Source organism: Phaenicophaeus curvirostris, chromosome 5, assembly GCF_032191515.1.
Source record: "Phaenicophaeus curvirostris isolate KB17595 chromosome 5, BPBGC_Pcur_1.0, whole genome shotgun sequence".
NCBI lineage: Eukaryota > Metazoa > Chordata > Aves > Cuculiformes > Cuculidae > Phaenicophaeus > Phaenicophaeus curvirostris.
Window position 1 is genome coordinate 22,777,265 of NC_091396.1, and position 15,508 is coordinate 22,792,772.

General features: G+C 51.8%; 2 protein-coding genes across 4 annotated transcripts in view; one reads left to right on the forward strand and one right to left on the reverse strand.

The window, feature by feature from the left end:
- Positions 1 to 11,418, forward strand: part of ALX4 (ALX homeobox 4) — a 42,968-nt gene extending 31,550 nt beyond the window's left edge. For all 3 annotated transcript variants that reach the window (XM_069857911.1, XM_069857913.1, XM_069857912.1), the window contains 2 exons: positions 6,583 to 6,711; positions 8,803 to 11,418. In XM_069857911.1, coding sequence (XP_069714012.1) covers positions 6,583 to 6,711; positions 8,803 to 9,126 — 453 coding nt within the window. In that variant the 3' untranslated portion in view covers positions 9,127 to 11,418. The remainder of the gene's footprint in view (positions 1 to 6,582; positions 6,712 to 8,802) is intronic.
- CD82 (CD82 molecule) overlaps positions 1 to 15,508 on the reverse strand; it is a 346,751-nt gene that overhangs the window by 241,531 nt on the left and 89,712 nt on the right. The window lies entirely within an intron of this gene.

Consider the following 15,508-nt stretch of genomic DNA (forward strand, 5'->3'; position numbering starts at 1 on the left):
TACAAGCAGCTATTGCAATCAGTCAAAGCCATTAGGCCAGCATCCTTGCATAAATCCATACGAGCCTGTACATTTACTTCCAGTTTCAACTGTCTGCAGGATTTTTCTTGTCTGCTTGCCTAAATTGGTTTGCAGGGCTGGCATGCCCTTCTTCCCCACAGCTGTTTCTCTTCAGGCCAGACACAGCTGCATTTCAACTGAAAGCGGTGTGATACCCGTTGGTCCAGCACGTAGCATGCTGAGCACTGCGGGGTGGGCAGAGGAAGGCAGCACTACAAACGTCAGCTCTTTACTTCTGCCGTTGGATGCAGCCCTTCATTTCCCAGGGACACATCACAAGTGTTGATGAGTTCTCCTGGGAGGCCAGGCACAGCATCAGATTACTGACTGCGCAGTGCATGAAATTCCTTTTGCTCAGGAATGAGAATGAGGTGCTGGAGGGTGGCAAGCTCCTCCTGCTCACCTCTGAGACAGAGTGTGTGGCTAGTACGCCCCAGCTAGCGTGCTCAGCTGACTAGCAGGGCATCCAAGGCAGATGCAATTCAGAAGTTCTTTATATATGACCCACGATCTCAGGGGTTTTTTTCCCCCCCAATTTACCTCTGGATATCACTGCGTCTGAGGGCAGAAGCTCCTCCTTGGGCAGCCATAAGGAAATCTGACAGAGGGAGGGTGCAGGCTCGGAGTTTCACCCTGCCCTAAGATAAGTGCTCCGGCAGCACACTGCCATGGGCATCTGAAAACTGCCTCTCTCCTTTCATGACTGCCAGATCGTGTCCCTCACTTAGGATGGCGATGACAGCAGCTGAAGGGCTTGTTTAAGTTGCCAGGCTGCTAGAGCCCTTGTGGGAGTAAGCACTTGTATTTCAATCCTTTCCCCAGAACTGCCAGGAAGGACCTCATCCCTCAGGCTGTGGGCTGGCACCCCACTGCCATCACCCTTGTGATGAAGGGCTGCCATGCTGTCACTAGAAATACAGATTCTCTCACGGGAGAACAAGAACCAGCAGGCCTGTGCCGAATGCTGTGGGTGCTGGCTGGACAGGCTCAGGGTCACCCCAGGTGCTGGGTATTTCATGTGGGTTCCCAGGGGCTGGGGCTGCCAGCTGGTGAGCTGCTTCGCCTTGGCATGGTAGTGGCAGTCCCCAGGAGGCACAGGGACGTGGCCTGGGGTGTCACAGGGCTCTTCTGCTGTTGGCAGAGAGCTGCAGTTCCCACGAGGGAGACTTCTAGGGCCAGGGCCTTAGTGAATCACGCTAGTGCCTGTTTCCAGCTCTGGGCTTGTTTAGGCTCAGCTTTGGCCTCCCACCCTTCTGGGCAGGTCTGCTCTGCAGCCCCCTGCCGCATCCCCCCCCACCCCCCGCCATGTTCCCCCTGCTCTGAAGGCCATTACCTCACAGCCAAAGAGGTATCGGGCAACAGCCCAGGAGACCAGTGCTGAAGCAGATGCCTACTGCAAGGACCAAGGGCACAAGCAGGGGCCAAGGCACAGGGCAGAAATCACACATAAGCCATGAGCCCCTTACTGCTGTCCTCCTGCAAGTCAAACAGCCATTGTGTACACAGACACCCTCCACCAAGCTGGCAGGGGCTCTGTCTGCTATGGGATGTCTGGGCAGACACCTACTGCAGCTCCATGGACTCAGCAGTCCCTCTCCCAAGGAAGGCATCATCCTCTAACGGATAGCAAGTGTCTTGGGAGAATTCCATGTTGGCCAAGTTCAGCTGCCTGCAACACTGAACTAAGCAGGTGAGTGGCAGGAAGACGAGGGGTTGAGATGCGATAGATTCTCCCATGACTTAACCAGCTTTTGGCTGGAGGTAATCCCTTCTGGCTAGGCTCGGCTTCCTGGGGAGCACAACCAGCTTCCCATTCTGCAGGAAGGAGCAGATGCAGAGCCCAGACAGGCAAGTGGTGGCTCTAGTTTTCTCCATCTCTATCCCAGGCTCGTGCTTCATTGATGAAATAGCTGCCAGAGAACTTAGTGCTTGGGGAAAAGCTCATGCCAGCAGCAGGCACAGGCAGGCTATGCTGTCTGTGGAGAGACAGCATTTAGCAGCCTGACCCCTCTCCTGCACTCCTCTACCTACCTTACTTTCCAGCTGTCAGTGCTAGTGTATGGCAACATCAAAGCTAATTCCCCCTTCAACTCAATGCATTGTGTTCCCTGCCTGACCCCCACAACCTGGCTCTTTGTTGCCAAATACCAATAATTTATTGCATGAGAGCTGTGTGTAAGCCCTGTGCAGAGGCAGAGTCACTGAGCCAGGGCCATGCTTCTTGAACCCAGAAACAAATCTGCAAGGGTCTGCAGCAGATACTGTTTTCATATAGAATCATAAAATCATAGAATAGCTTGCGTTGGAAGGGACCTTAAACCCCATCCAGTTCCAAAACCTCTGCCATGGGCAGGGACACATCCCACTAGATCAGGCTGCTCAAGGCCCCATCCAACCTGGCCTTGAACACCTCCAGGGATGGGGCAGCCACAACTTCCCTGGGCAACCTGTGCCAGTGCCTCACCACTCCCATAGTGAAGAAATTCTTCCTTATGTCTAGTCTAAATCTGCCCCTCTCCAGTTTATGCCCGTTGCCCCTAGTCCGAACACTACAAGCCTTTGTAAACAGTAGAACCTACAGAGCATGCATATCTCCTCTTCTTCCATGTCTGCGGCTACAGAGCCCTAGAAAGATCTCCAGAGTACTAGCAACTGCCTGAGCTTCTTCCAGCCTATCCAGGGCTGCAGCAGCTGTCTGAGACAGTGTCACAGGAGAAACACGGTAGACGTATATTCACACATGGCTCCTTTCCCTTGCATGCACCTGCCCACCCCCTCGTGGTCCCCCCACGCTCCAGCGTCTCATCTCTTTTGGATGGTGAGTGCCTCTGACTCCTGGCCTGTCCTACAGCAGAGGACAGAGGGAAAGGGCTGGACAGAGGCTTCACAGCAAGGGATTATAACCCCTCAGTCAGCCCCCCTCAGAGCCAGCTTTACGATAGCTAGGACTGTTAATGAAATGTTTTCAGTGGTGCCCTTGTGATGCAGCAGGGGCTTGAAAGTGAGAAGAAAATGGCCAACTCCACTGTAGCAAAATCACCACCTTGGAAAAAAAAAGAAAAGTAAAACAGAAAAGCAAAGCAAGAAGTAATATATCTTGATCCCTTTTCCCCCATAAAACCCTGGGAGGCTGGTGGAAGGAGCGGAAAGACTGAGCTAAGCCTGCAGGAAATTAAACATGAAATGAAAACAAGCTCAAGTTATTCAATTCTCTCATCCCAGGCTCCAATTTCCCATTCCAGGCCACTGATAAAATGGTGTCCAGTTTCAGCGCTCAAGGATGAATTCTGGCTCTGTTCCTGCAGGCTGGAAAGCAAAGGGCTGGTGGCCACCCCTGGGAAGAGGGGAGACAGCCTGGCCTCTCACAGAGGGGTAGGGTCCTGCAAACAGACAGACAGACAGATGGAGGTTGAGAAGACAGAGAAGGGCAGCGGGGCCAGAGGACAGGGACGGGGAGATTGGATACTGTGAGGCTGTCAGGGGAGAGCAGGAGCACAAGAGGCTCAAATGCAGCAGTCAATCTGCCTAGGGACAGCAACCTCACAAGGGGATCTTGAGTACAGGGCGTGAGGCACCGGGCTGGATCCAGCCCTGTGGCTGCCACCAGCCCATCATCACTCATGGAGAGGGCAGCCTCACCCTCCACCACTGCACTGGAGTGGATAGGAGAGAGGGGATTCACTTTTTTCTTAAACTTGGAAGAAGGGTGATTGTAGTGATGCGATCCAGCCAGCCATGGCCAGAGGGGCCTGGGTGAGGTTCTGGCTCAGCACATCCACCCGCACCCTGTGCTTGGTAGCAGGGGCAGATAGACTGGCAGCTCTGGCAGTGTGCTGGGGGAGCAGCAGCCAAACAGTAAGCAGGACCATCCAGTTTTCTTTGTCTGAGTCCATTCCTGGCCTCCCCACCCCCACAGCATGTCAGCTGTATATGCATATGGATTTAGGTACCAGCATATGTCTGAATGTTTATGGAGACCTGAAACATTTTCTGTTCTGTAGATTTTTATAGGGCCAGTTTGGTACATCAGGGCTTATCAAAGCATTGTCTCCAGGAGCCAGATAAATGACATTACCCTACACTCCCACCCGAACTGTTAATACTGAGACGCAGCCCACAATGACTGCTTGTCCCTGCACAAAGTACCGTATCCTGACTCCAGAGGAGAGGCCGCACTGACTGCTGCAACGTCCATTGTCACATTACCATCCCACTGCAGCCTCTTTTGATGAAAGGTGACAAGCAATTCAAGGAAAATGGACCTTTGTAGGGTTTTAGATTTGCTTTTTAAAAGCTAGTGGCTTCCAGGTTTAAAGAAGACAGGGAATACTTAGAATTAGTTGGTTTTTTGCTGACATCTTCACATTATACATTGCCCTGCCTGCCCTTTATTCCATGGAGCACTGTGAAGGCCTGGAGAAAACTGACTGCAGGATACTGAACAACAAAAAAGGGTTTGGACTGGAAGAGAAAAGAGAACTTTAAAAAGCAGTCAAAAACTTGTTGCGAGCATTTTGGAGCAGTGTCTTACTGCCAGCCCTCAGAGCATCTGCAGTGCTCCCGGCACCGACACTTGGACTACAGACACTCTTCCTTTCAGACTAATGTGATGGCTTGCCACAGCTTCCCAGCCCACCATCTGCGTGGGAGTTTCAATTCAGGAACTGCCCGTTTAAATCATTTTGCTCTGCCAGTGCCAGTTAAATCCAATGCATAAATGCAGAGCAACAGAGCAAAAGCCTGTGCTGCAGACATTGTTCTGCCTGGGACAGTCTCAGGAAACCTCCCAGTGGCTCCTGCAGGGCAGCTACCTTGCTTTCCCAGGGAAGCCGAATGCACAAACCCCGCACTGATGACTTTGGAGGTTGCACTGCAAAACTGGACACTGCCACAGAGCCTGTGCTTAGCTGCCCCGCTCCCAGGTGGGTGCCCCGGGCAGGATGCTCAGGCAGGCTCCCCTGCATGACAGCGCAGGTGTGAGTCTGGGCTTGTGGGCAGGTCAGCCAGTGCCTTTGCCAAGCAGAAGAACTGCTGCATATGCCTGGCATATGTTCACCTTATGCACAGCCAGTGCTCTGCTCCCTACCTGCTCTTCACCCTCTGTGCACAGCAGGGCCTCCTCTGCCCAAGGAGAAACCGGGTCACCACCGCTAACTTTGAATCTGCAGATCAAAGCAGCGTGATCTGGGCCAGCCTTGGGACTGGCCTGCAGCTGGGCTGGAGTGGCTGTGCCAAGAAGAGGTAGAAGAAAAGCAGACAGATGCCTGGGGGCATCAAACCTTCTCCAGTAGGACGCTTTTCATGTGCAACGTGTGCTCAGCTAGGATTAACATTAAGACCTTTCTGCTGGTGCTTTTTGTACCCACTGAAAATTCTCATAACTCTCTACACTGACATAATTCTCTACACTGACACAGGCTGCAAGTGCCACCATACACCCACCCCTCAAAAGCCTGCCTGCCACCATACCCTGTGACAAGAACACAGTTCACCCCGCTGTCCCCCAAAGATGTGAGTTTCCCACCTGGTGTCTGGTTTCCCCAGCTGCCTGCCAAGCAACAGAGCTGTCCCACGGCCAGGCACAGGCAGGGCCGAGCTGTTCCTTAGTGGTGCCCCCTCTTCGAGTCACCGTGTAAAACTTGAAGCAGAACTGAGCAGCTCTAGGACTGCTCCTTTCATGCACTGGCGTGACCTGCACACCCCAGCCCCTGGTGATCGCCTGCATCTCTCAGTGCCTTCAAAGAGGCTCTTGATTGATGTGTTTTCCTGACTCACAAGCTTCAAGAGGCTTTGAAGACACTGGGCCAAGCTCTGATGCAAATCAGGAGCAATGGTGCTGACAACAGTGCAATAATCCACACTGATGTCAAGCCAGTAAAAATAAGAGCAGAAATTGAGTTTTGGTCTTTCCTCTGCCTTGAAGGGATCTGAGCAGCACTGTGAAGCAGAGAGCTGCAAACTCTGCAAAGAAAACTCAGTTCAAAGCAAAGGACATGTAACTCTGTAGAGAGCACTTGTCCTTTCCTGCAATTAAGGAGGGAAGGGCTTCTTAGGTTTTTTCAACAGTTAAGAAAAATAAGACTGAGAAATGCAAGTGAAATGCAAGCCAATGGCACCATCATAGCCAGGCTTAGGCTTGGGGAAAAGCCCCAGCACCCGGGGGCCACATGGGCAGTGCCCAGGTAACACTAATGTAGGGGCACGAGCAAGATGGGTTATCCCAGGACAAGCCAAGCTGTGGGAGACTAGGCTGTGAATGTCCCTAGACAGGCAGGACGCCAAAAGGTGGGCAATGCCTTTTGGCCAAGGTGCTCCCAGTCTAAGACTACAGCCTGGCCCCAGATTCCTGCCCCTCCCTGGGATGGGGAGCAGGACAACTGCTCCCCCGTGAGGCTTGTGTGCAGAGCAGTGCCCTGTTGCTGCGCAATGCACACTACCCACCCAGTGAAGCTCTGCCTGCCAATGGGCTCCCCAGGGCTGCTGGAACCCCTCTTCACAGCCCCATTGTCACCCTCTCCCCAGGTGTGGTTTCAGAACCGGCGAGCGAAATGGCGCAAGCGGGAGCGGTTTGGCCAGATGCAGCAGGTCCGGACCCACTTCTCCACCGCCTACGAGCTGCCCCTGCTCACCCGTGCTGAGAACTATGCCCAGGTGAGCACATCCCCTTCCTCTGTCTCTCCCTGTTCCTTCTGGACTGCCTCTGCTCTCAGTCCCCTCAAAGTGATGGTTCACTTCTCAGGTTCATCCTCTCGCCCTTAGGCAAGGCTGCAAGAGCACTGGGGCCATGGCTGTAGTGCCAAGCATTGAAGGGACAGGAGTTATTTAGCTGGGTGTTCTGCTCAGCTCTCTCGTGCCCTGGCCCAGAGCAGCCATCTCTAAAGCAGGCACCAAGCCCAGCCCTGTGTGATATAGTGCAGCCACCCTTTGTGCACAGGTCGCCCGGCCCAGCACACCCTATTAAGCTGTTCTTCTCCCATCATGTGTGCCTCTGTCCATTAACCTCCCACTGGTTTGGAAAAAGGCTGTTTTGTGCATAAAAACCCAGCAGTTCCCATGAAGGGTTCCTGTTGCGATGCTTAGGTTTCTGTGCACTTCTTTAGGCAGCTGGATAAAAGCATTTTTCCCCTGGTAAATTCCCACAGTTGTCTTCCAGCAGTGGGCTGCATACCCGCAATACACTCAGTGATGTCTGAAGATGCTTCCCAAGGGGCTTGTGGATTTGTGCTCTGAAGGCAGGGTGGGAGCAGCCTTATTGGGGTGTCTGGGCTGCTCCTGGGGTCTGTTAAGACCATTCCCGCCCTGGCCCGAGAGGCAGGTGACGCAGCTGCCTCTCTGCTTTAGCTTCCTGTCCTAGGAAACCACAGCAGCCTCCTAAGCATTGGATTTCCACAACAGTGCTTTCAGATGCTGCCAGGGCTGATGGGCATTCCTCAGCTCAAGGGCTAGGCTGTGCCCCCTGCAAAGCACTCTGGCCTGCTGACTTCTTTTCCCACCACTCAGAATTTGCTCAAGGGCACAGTTTTGCGGGCGAGATGCTCTGAACCCAACTTGTTCTCAAAGATCTGCTGGGGGTCCTCCCCTCTGTGATACCCTTGCTGCCAGCTACCTCCTCAGTCAGTGCTATACTAAATCTCCCCTGCAGCTAAGCCAAGAGCATGTGACCTCTCTCCTGCTTGGCGTGTCCCCCAAACTGAACAAGAAGCCCTTAAGAAATAGCTGAGAGATGCCAAAGCAGCTTTTCAAGCAGAGGACAGTGTCAGCAGCCTTTTCAGCACTCCATTCTCTTGCCTTTGTAACTTATACTGCTCCCTCCCACCATATTGCCCTCCTCTTCCAGCCCTAGAGATCACAGAAATGAAAAGAAATTTACAGGAGGTAAGAGATCAGAGAGGGCCCAAGGGTGAGCAGTGCAGCAGGGTAGTGGGATGAAAGGCCCTTTGCTTTCTTGCTTCAGCCAGCTACTCACCTCCTCCCTGCTTTCATCCTGCATACCCATGATCCCCCCTGGCCTGCAGCTCACCTGCTTCTGCTTGCAAATACTAAGCCCTCTTCTTTTCTTCTGCGATATAATTTTATGAGTGACCCTGCAGTAGATCAGATGGCTGCATAAGGCAGCACTGCAGGGCTTTGCTCGGCAGGGATGCTTCCACAATGGACAACGAGCACTGCTGAGGAGAGGGACAGGGAAACCACCTGTACAGGGGCTGTGGGTAGCTCAGCTCTAATGGGCATGTCTTGTGTGGTACAAAAAAAGCCTTTGCTTAGGCAAAGCTGCCCCGAGGTGGGCAAGAAGACTGGCAGTCTCACTGCATCCCTTTCTACCTGTTCTGTAGCGGGCAGGCCCATGGAAACACCATGGATGGCAGCGGGTTTTCTGTACCAAGAGCATCCCTCCTCTAAAAAGTGCTTGTGGTGAAAAAAAAATAAAAGAGAAGTGGCTGGGAGGGCGAGTGCATGAAAAGAGAGACACTACAGCAGAGGAGGGGAACAGTCCTGCTCCCCATGAGTTAGTCTCTGGCACTCTCTGCCCTGTCCAGCCATCCAGGCTGGCACACAGAGTTTGAAGGGGACACGCTGGCTCTGGAGTGGGCTGTGAATGCCACTGCTGGCAGGGGCCAGTGTACTGCCCCCCACCACACTGGCTGCCCCTTGTATGCAGGGCTGCCCAGGGGCCAAGATCAAACATGCTCCATTGCTGCATCCCACACAGGGCAGCCCTGACCCTTCTTTTCCCACTCCCAGATCCAGAACCCCTCCTGGATCGGCAACAATGGAGCCGCCTCCCCCGTGCCTGCCTGCGTCGTCCCCTGTGAGACGGTGCCCTCCTGCATGTCCCCCCATGCTCACCCCCATGCAGCCGGTGGTGTCTCCGAGTTCCTTGGCGTCTCTGGCCCTGGCAGCCACGTGGGACAGACTCACATGGGCAGCCTTTTTGGCACGGCCGGGATGAGCCCCAGCCTCAACGGCTATGAGCTGAACAGCGAGCCAGACCGCAAGACCTCCAGCATTGCTGCCCTGAGGATGAAAGCAAAGGAGCACAGCGCCGCTATCTCCTGGGCGACATGACAAGGTTGCAGCCCAGCACCCATGAGACATGGAGAGAGCACACGGGGACAGCCGAATAAATCCATCCGCTTGGACTCCAGACAGCAGTTGCCTCCTCGGGGATCTGAATGCAGCACTTTTAGCTACCCTAGGCATATAAAGTACATATTTTAACCTAAGTGGAGTGTTTTCAGCATGAATGCAGCAGCTCCCAGCTTCTTGGGATCAGGCAGGGAGAGGGAGGCTGTGGAGCAGCACCTCTTCCAGTTAGATCTGGGTTGGAATGTGTCCCTTCACACCGCCACCTCCCCAATAACCTAGGCATATTTTTGTCTTTTCTCTTTTTTTCCATCAGATCTGTCTTTCCAAAAAGCAAGAGTCTGCTAGCATTTCAGCGGCTTCCCCCAATCCCATCAACACCATCCCCAACTCCTCCCCTCCCACAAAAAAAGAACCCTTTCCCTCCTAATTGGTTGACAGTGTTGCTTAGATCTGTTCTGCCCTGGGCAGGGGACTGGATGGGGATTCCGGCACCAGCAAAGAGGCACCTCTCATGCTGCTCCTGTCTCCTTAGCAGGAGCCATGACTTCCCAGAGCTGAATGGGGAACAGGGTTAGGAAGATACCCCAGACTAGAAAGAAGGAAACAGTATAACCTCTCCTTCTATCCTGCTTCCTCTCTGTCTTGCAGTCTGAGGTGAAGCAGAGCCGTAGAGGCCTGAGAACGGGATGTGTGTCTTCCCAAAACGGCACAGTGCCACCATGCTTGGAGTATTTGCCAGCTCTCTGGTCACCTGGCTGGAGGTGCACCCCAGCAGATGATAGCTTCCCGGCACAGCTTGCTGCCCCAAGGAGTACCTGAGTCTCACTTTGCCGTGGTCATGGTCAATGTTGAGGCTTATGTCCATGGTGGGGCAGCAAAATGTTTCCTCTGGTTTTTACTGAGTCGGGAATTACTATACTCAATTTAGAGACAACAGCAATGAGAGATGAATACGGTTGCTCCGAGATGCAATTGGTTCAAGCACTAGCACACAAACACAGTTGCATGACATCATCAGGTTCCTCATACACCTCGTCCTGGGATCAGGTAGGTGCAACGACATCCCCTCCCTGCCACCCTCCACCCTAGGGCCCTGCTGCATACAGCTGCTGCGTGCAGGGGAGAGTACAGGGGGCTGGGAAGGGACCAAGGCTGGACAAGGTGATGCTTCCTCATCTCCAGCCACCTCGGATCCTCTTCACCTTGCAGAGGAAGCAGGAGACACCAGTATTTGCCTGATTCATCTGAACTAATGTGTCTCCCTGCTTTTCCCTCCCAGTGCTCTTACCTGCACAGCACTAATTGTTAAGATCTCCTTTGCGAGGCTAAATCTTTTACAAGCTTTTCAATGATCTCATAGTGCTAGGAATAATTTTGGAACATCCTTTTACCCCACTGAATTCTCACCAAGGAGAAGCTGAAGGTCAGCTGAGCACTATCACCCACGCAGAGTGGCTATGCAGGCTCAATTTGGGCTGGGGCAGCCATCTCCAAGGTTTGCAAGGGAACTACAGAATTTTACTCCCATAAAAAATTGTGTGTCATCCTGCCCTCTCTCCTCATGCTCAGTGTTAGGGAATCTTGTAGGTCAAGACCCAGAAATATTTAATGGTCTTGGAATAGGCTCCAAATAAGCTACAACCAAATGTCAGGTTTTGGGTTAACAAGGTATACAAGTACTTCTGTAGTGTCTGAAATGCCAAATACTACATAAATGATACACCATCAAATGTAATATGTTTATTGGAACAAGAAAATACCAGTAGCACTGTCTTTTTTATCTCCTCAGAAATGCTAAGAAATGCTTTGCTTTGTACTCACAGGGAACCAGCACACATTTAACCACACTGTATGATCAGGGCATCTCTCGTCATGAGCAGCCTTCTGTCCCAGCCTAAACATTCAGCTGAATCATTGGGTAGGGTGCTCATCATTGAACCAGACAGGATCACGCTGACCAGCTGGATGCATATATCATCCCACTGGGCATCCCAGACTCCACTGAGGGTCCTGGGCCACCCAGGGACTCGTGGCAGGAGGCAGGTTCTCAGGCAGATTTTCTGCAGGAAGCTGAGTTCAGTGCTGAGAGCATTTTCCCAGGTACACCAGGGAAGAGGATGCTTTCCATGGTCAGCAGGCAATCTTGTGAAGGGCCACTGCTTGAGCAGCCCAGTAACATTACTGATGAGACTAATTAGCACCAAGCAGAGCTGAGGAGTGGGCAGTGGGGCTGGTGGGCACACGGGGATGGGTCCCACATGACCTGCAGGTACCAAAAGTGTCTGTGATGTGGCGCTGTAGCCACTCAAGAGCTTGGCTGCATTTCCTGCTGAAGTTAAAGTGTAGCTTTTCCTCTTGGACTTCCATGGGGCCAGGACTTCACCCAAGCTGTTTAACAGCCCAGAGGATTAAGTGCTGTCTTCCTTGTCTTGTTAGAAAGAGAGAAGGATCTCCTGGCAGCAGACTTGGCATTTACAGAGGCTTGGCTCCCACTTTCTCTCACATTAAAATCCATGTGCAAAGCACATGTTGGACTCACTCAATCTATTTTAAACGCCACCACACGTGCCCAGCCCTGAGCCGGCCTGAAAATATCACAAGGTGAGGGGCGATGCTGTTCCCTGGAGTCCTCTGCTGCAGGGCTTCCTTCCCACCACCTGCTGTAGGTGGCCAACTGCTTGCTGGCTCTGCCTCTCCTCTCCTGGTGCTGCTGGCGCACCAGCATGGCCCCTCAAGCCCACACCTGTGGGTCACGCTGGAAGGTGTCCTCCTCAAGTGTCTCTGAATGCAGCAATTCAGGCAGTTTTTAAGCTATGTGCATCCATATTTACACACATTTTTAAATTAATTTAAAAGGTTTTTTTTAAAACTAGCTGTTAAATTAACACGAAAAACTGTATAAATATATATATACTTATATATATATATGTATCTTAATCTAGCCAGCCTGCAGCTACTGCATTTCTTAAGGGTCACAGGGTCAGTGCTGTTCTTGCAATCTAAAGTTACCACAATTATGTCTTTTTTAATTATTATTACTACTATTATTTTACTACCTTTCAACTCTATTTATGACTTTCTTCTCTATTTATTTTTTTTTTCAGTAGTTTACTCGTGTCCATACATTGGGTTGTGATTCCCTGGCTCGGACTTCCCTTCAAAGCTGCAGGCCTTGTCCCTAGTTACTGCTAAAATGTCTCACAAGCTCCAGCTGCTCTGACACCCCTCATGCTAATGCCTGCGGTGGCACTTCTATGGGTGCAGCACCAAGCTAGCTGGCTTGTCTTGGCTGCCCTCTCTAGTCTCATGGAGGTAGCTTTCTCCCAAGCTGTCCTGGGCCTGCAGCAGGTATCCTACAAGGGGGCTGCCTTACATTGTCCATGGTTAGAAACACCAGAGACATCCCAGAGCTTTGAGACTAGAAGGAGGCAAATAGCGAGAGCAGCACAGGTTCCCAGCATTGGCTTACAGGTGGTCAGATGCCACTTGCTGCCGAGTACTTGGAGGCACATCTTGCCTACAAGCAGTAGTTGGTGCTTCGGTAGCAACTATAAACCAGTGGTGAACCACAGCTGGGGTTTGCTGGTTCTGCGGTGCCCAAGTTCTAAGGGCTGCTATGCCTCAACAAGCTCATGAGGAGAGGGGTGAGACAGGGGCCAAGGTCAGGCTCCAGGTGCACCACCCACAGCCAGCACTGTCACCTGCCCACGCTCCCAGCAGGTTCTCCAGCCAGGCTCCATCTGCCTCCCCTTGAACATGCTGCTTGGTTCAGGTCTTGCTGCCCAGCACCTTTCTGGGTAGAGCTCACTGGAAGAGAATCAAGACAGCAAGGTGAAGGAGAACCTGCTTCCCTTTCCTGTAAAGCTCACAGTAGTGCGTTGGCCACTGCTAGAGTGTGCATCCCTGCCAGATCACACTTGGCCTAAGCTGTGAACATGGACGTAGTTTTATGGGGCATGTGAGGTCACGGAGCTGCAGTACACATGGCTTTACCTGCTCCATCAGCCACAAGGACACAGCACCAACCTCGCCCAGGTATAGCCAGTGTGCTGACCAAGCAGGGCTGCCGGCTGGGTTCCTCTGGCAGCGGAGGTGTTTCGGGGCAGGCAGGCGCGCTTCCCTGTTTCCCAGAGTACACCCAGACTCAGCAGCATGTTGTAAAACACTCTCCAAACAAACAAAAGTAAAAAGGTAGTTTCCTGGAAAAGGTTTGAAAAATAATCAAGCAGAGGCAGCAGTGTTTATTTTGCTACTCTGACTGACACAGCAAAAAGCAAACAGACTGACGGACAAATTAAACCCAAATGGGAAGAGGGGGCAAAATCGGATGGAAAGTCATTCAGCCCTCTGCAGATTCCTGAAGGGAGCGGTCTTGCACCCCCTTAATTCTTTGCTGGTAACACGGTTCCCCACTTCCCCCACATAGCTAGGTAGATAGGTAGAGCTAGGACATTTGTACTACTGATTTTGAAGGACAGTTTTCAGTGTATAATAATATATCAGTTTAGGTGTGCAGTGTTTGAAAGAGATACTGGGAAAAAGAAAGAAAACAAACCTCAATCAATATTATTGGGTTTTTGTTGTAAAATATTGTAACCGTGTATAAACACAAACTGGTTTTTTTTTTTCTTTCGCTTCATGGCCTGGGGTAGAACACTAAAAAAAAAGTTTTGAAAAGTTCAAGAAAAAAAAAATTAAAAAATCATTTAAAATGTTGCCATGTGATGTTTGTGCCATGCAATGTTATTGCCTATGCAGCCATGTATTATCAGTTCATTACAGTGGAATATTAAAAAAGAACAAACAGTCTTGCAGCTTGGTTCTTTTTCCCCTTTTATTTTTTTTTTCAAGTAAGTTATTGCACTTGCAGCATTTCTTTTCTTTTCTTCTTTATTTTGGGGGGTGAGGATGACGACTGGAATTTCTGGGCACCACTTTTTATTTTTCCAGCCTTTGAAAGGAATGGCATTGCTGGGAAGGATCCTGCTTCCCTACCACCCCAGCCAGGGGGGCACAAACACTGTTGTTACTGTTTTGATTTGCAATAAACTCCTTCTCTTCTCTCCTCTCGACTGCAATATGGCTGGTTTGTTCCTGACTCATGACAGATGAAATGTGATCAGAGGGGCCTCCAAAATCTCACGTTAATTGAAGTTGGCAAAAAATACTAACAGTGCCCTTTTGAACTGCTGACACAGTGCAGAATGGATTAGCCGGGCGTAGATTAACAACAGGTGGCAGCTCACGGGCCGCTGCCTCTCCCTGTACAAAGAGATGGTTAACAGCCAGCAGCCGGGCACAGGAACATCCTGCCAGCCTGCTCCTGGCCAAGGAGGCCTCCTGTCCGCCTCCACGAGCACCCTGTGGCACTGTCACTAGCCAGTGCAGAGGGCACTGAGGAGAACTGTCTCCCATGTTTACTGCTCAGGAGCTGCTGCTTCTGGCAAAGCTTAAGCCTTGCAGAGCTCTTGTGGGTCCCCCAGCCCTTCCCAAGCAGTCCATAATGAGGCAGCAAGCCAACACAGGTAGAAGTGACTTGGCAACAAGATGGTGCAGAGCCTCAGCCACCCAGCTCCCCAGCTATGGCATCACTGCTTTTACACAGCACAGCCACACTTGAGACATTGTAGTGTGAGGTCTGAAGTCCAGAGAAGATGCTCAGGGCTGGCAGTGATGGGACCATTACCCCTGAAAGCACTTCTTTGTCTCATATTCCTGTTGGTCCAGGCACAATCGCTCCCCTTCCAGCTGTGCTTTGGCAGAGGTCTCCAAGCTTTACCCACCTTCTCCCCTCCCTCTCCCTTCCCTCTCCTCTCCCCTCCTCTCCTTCAGCTCTGCTGGGCTCCCCAGAGCTGCTTGTCAGCAGGCAGACATGGCTCACTGCGCTGCAGAGCAGATCAAATCCTCTGGGCTTTGCTTCTCCTTGCACTGACTCCTCAGGAATGGTTCCAGCCCCACAGGTTCCCAGGGCACATTTCTTGCCCCATCCCAGTGTGGGGAAAACCGAGTTCTGGGAGGGCCCTTTGTGCTGCTTTCTCTCCACAAATAAAATTACCTGAGATTGCCTTTCCCTCCAACTCCACAGAACCAGTGGCACCAGCAAGAGCTCAAGTCCCTGCACCTAGACACTAGGTGAACCAGAAACTGCCCTTTGTGTTCAGGCAGAGCTGAGATGTCCAGCAGCTGTCAACAACACACCAAGACCCACAGAGCCCTTCTTGCCTTTCCATCAGTTGCCTGGGAGCATCAGCTTGGTTCAGATGGTGCATGGCTGTTTTCCATCTTGCAAAGAAATGGATAATGCAGGTGCTGTTGCAAGCGTGTCTGTTCCTCTCACTTGTAGGAGAAAGATTCCTTCCCT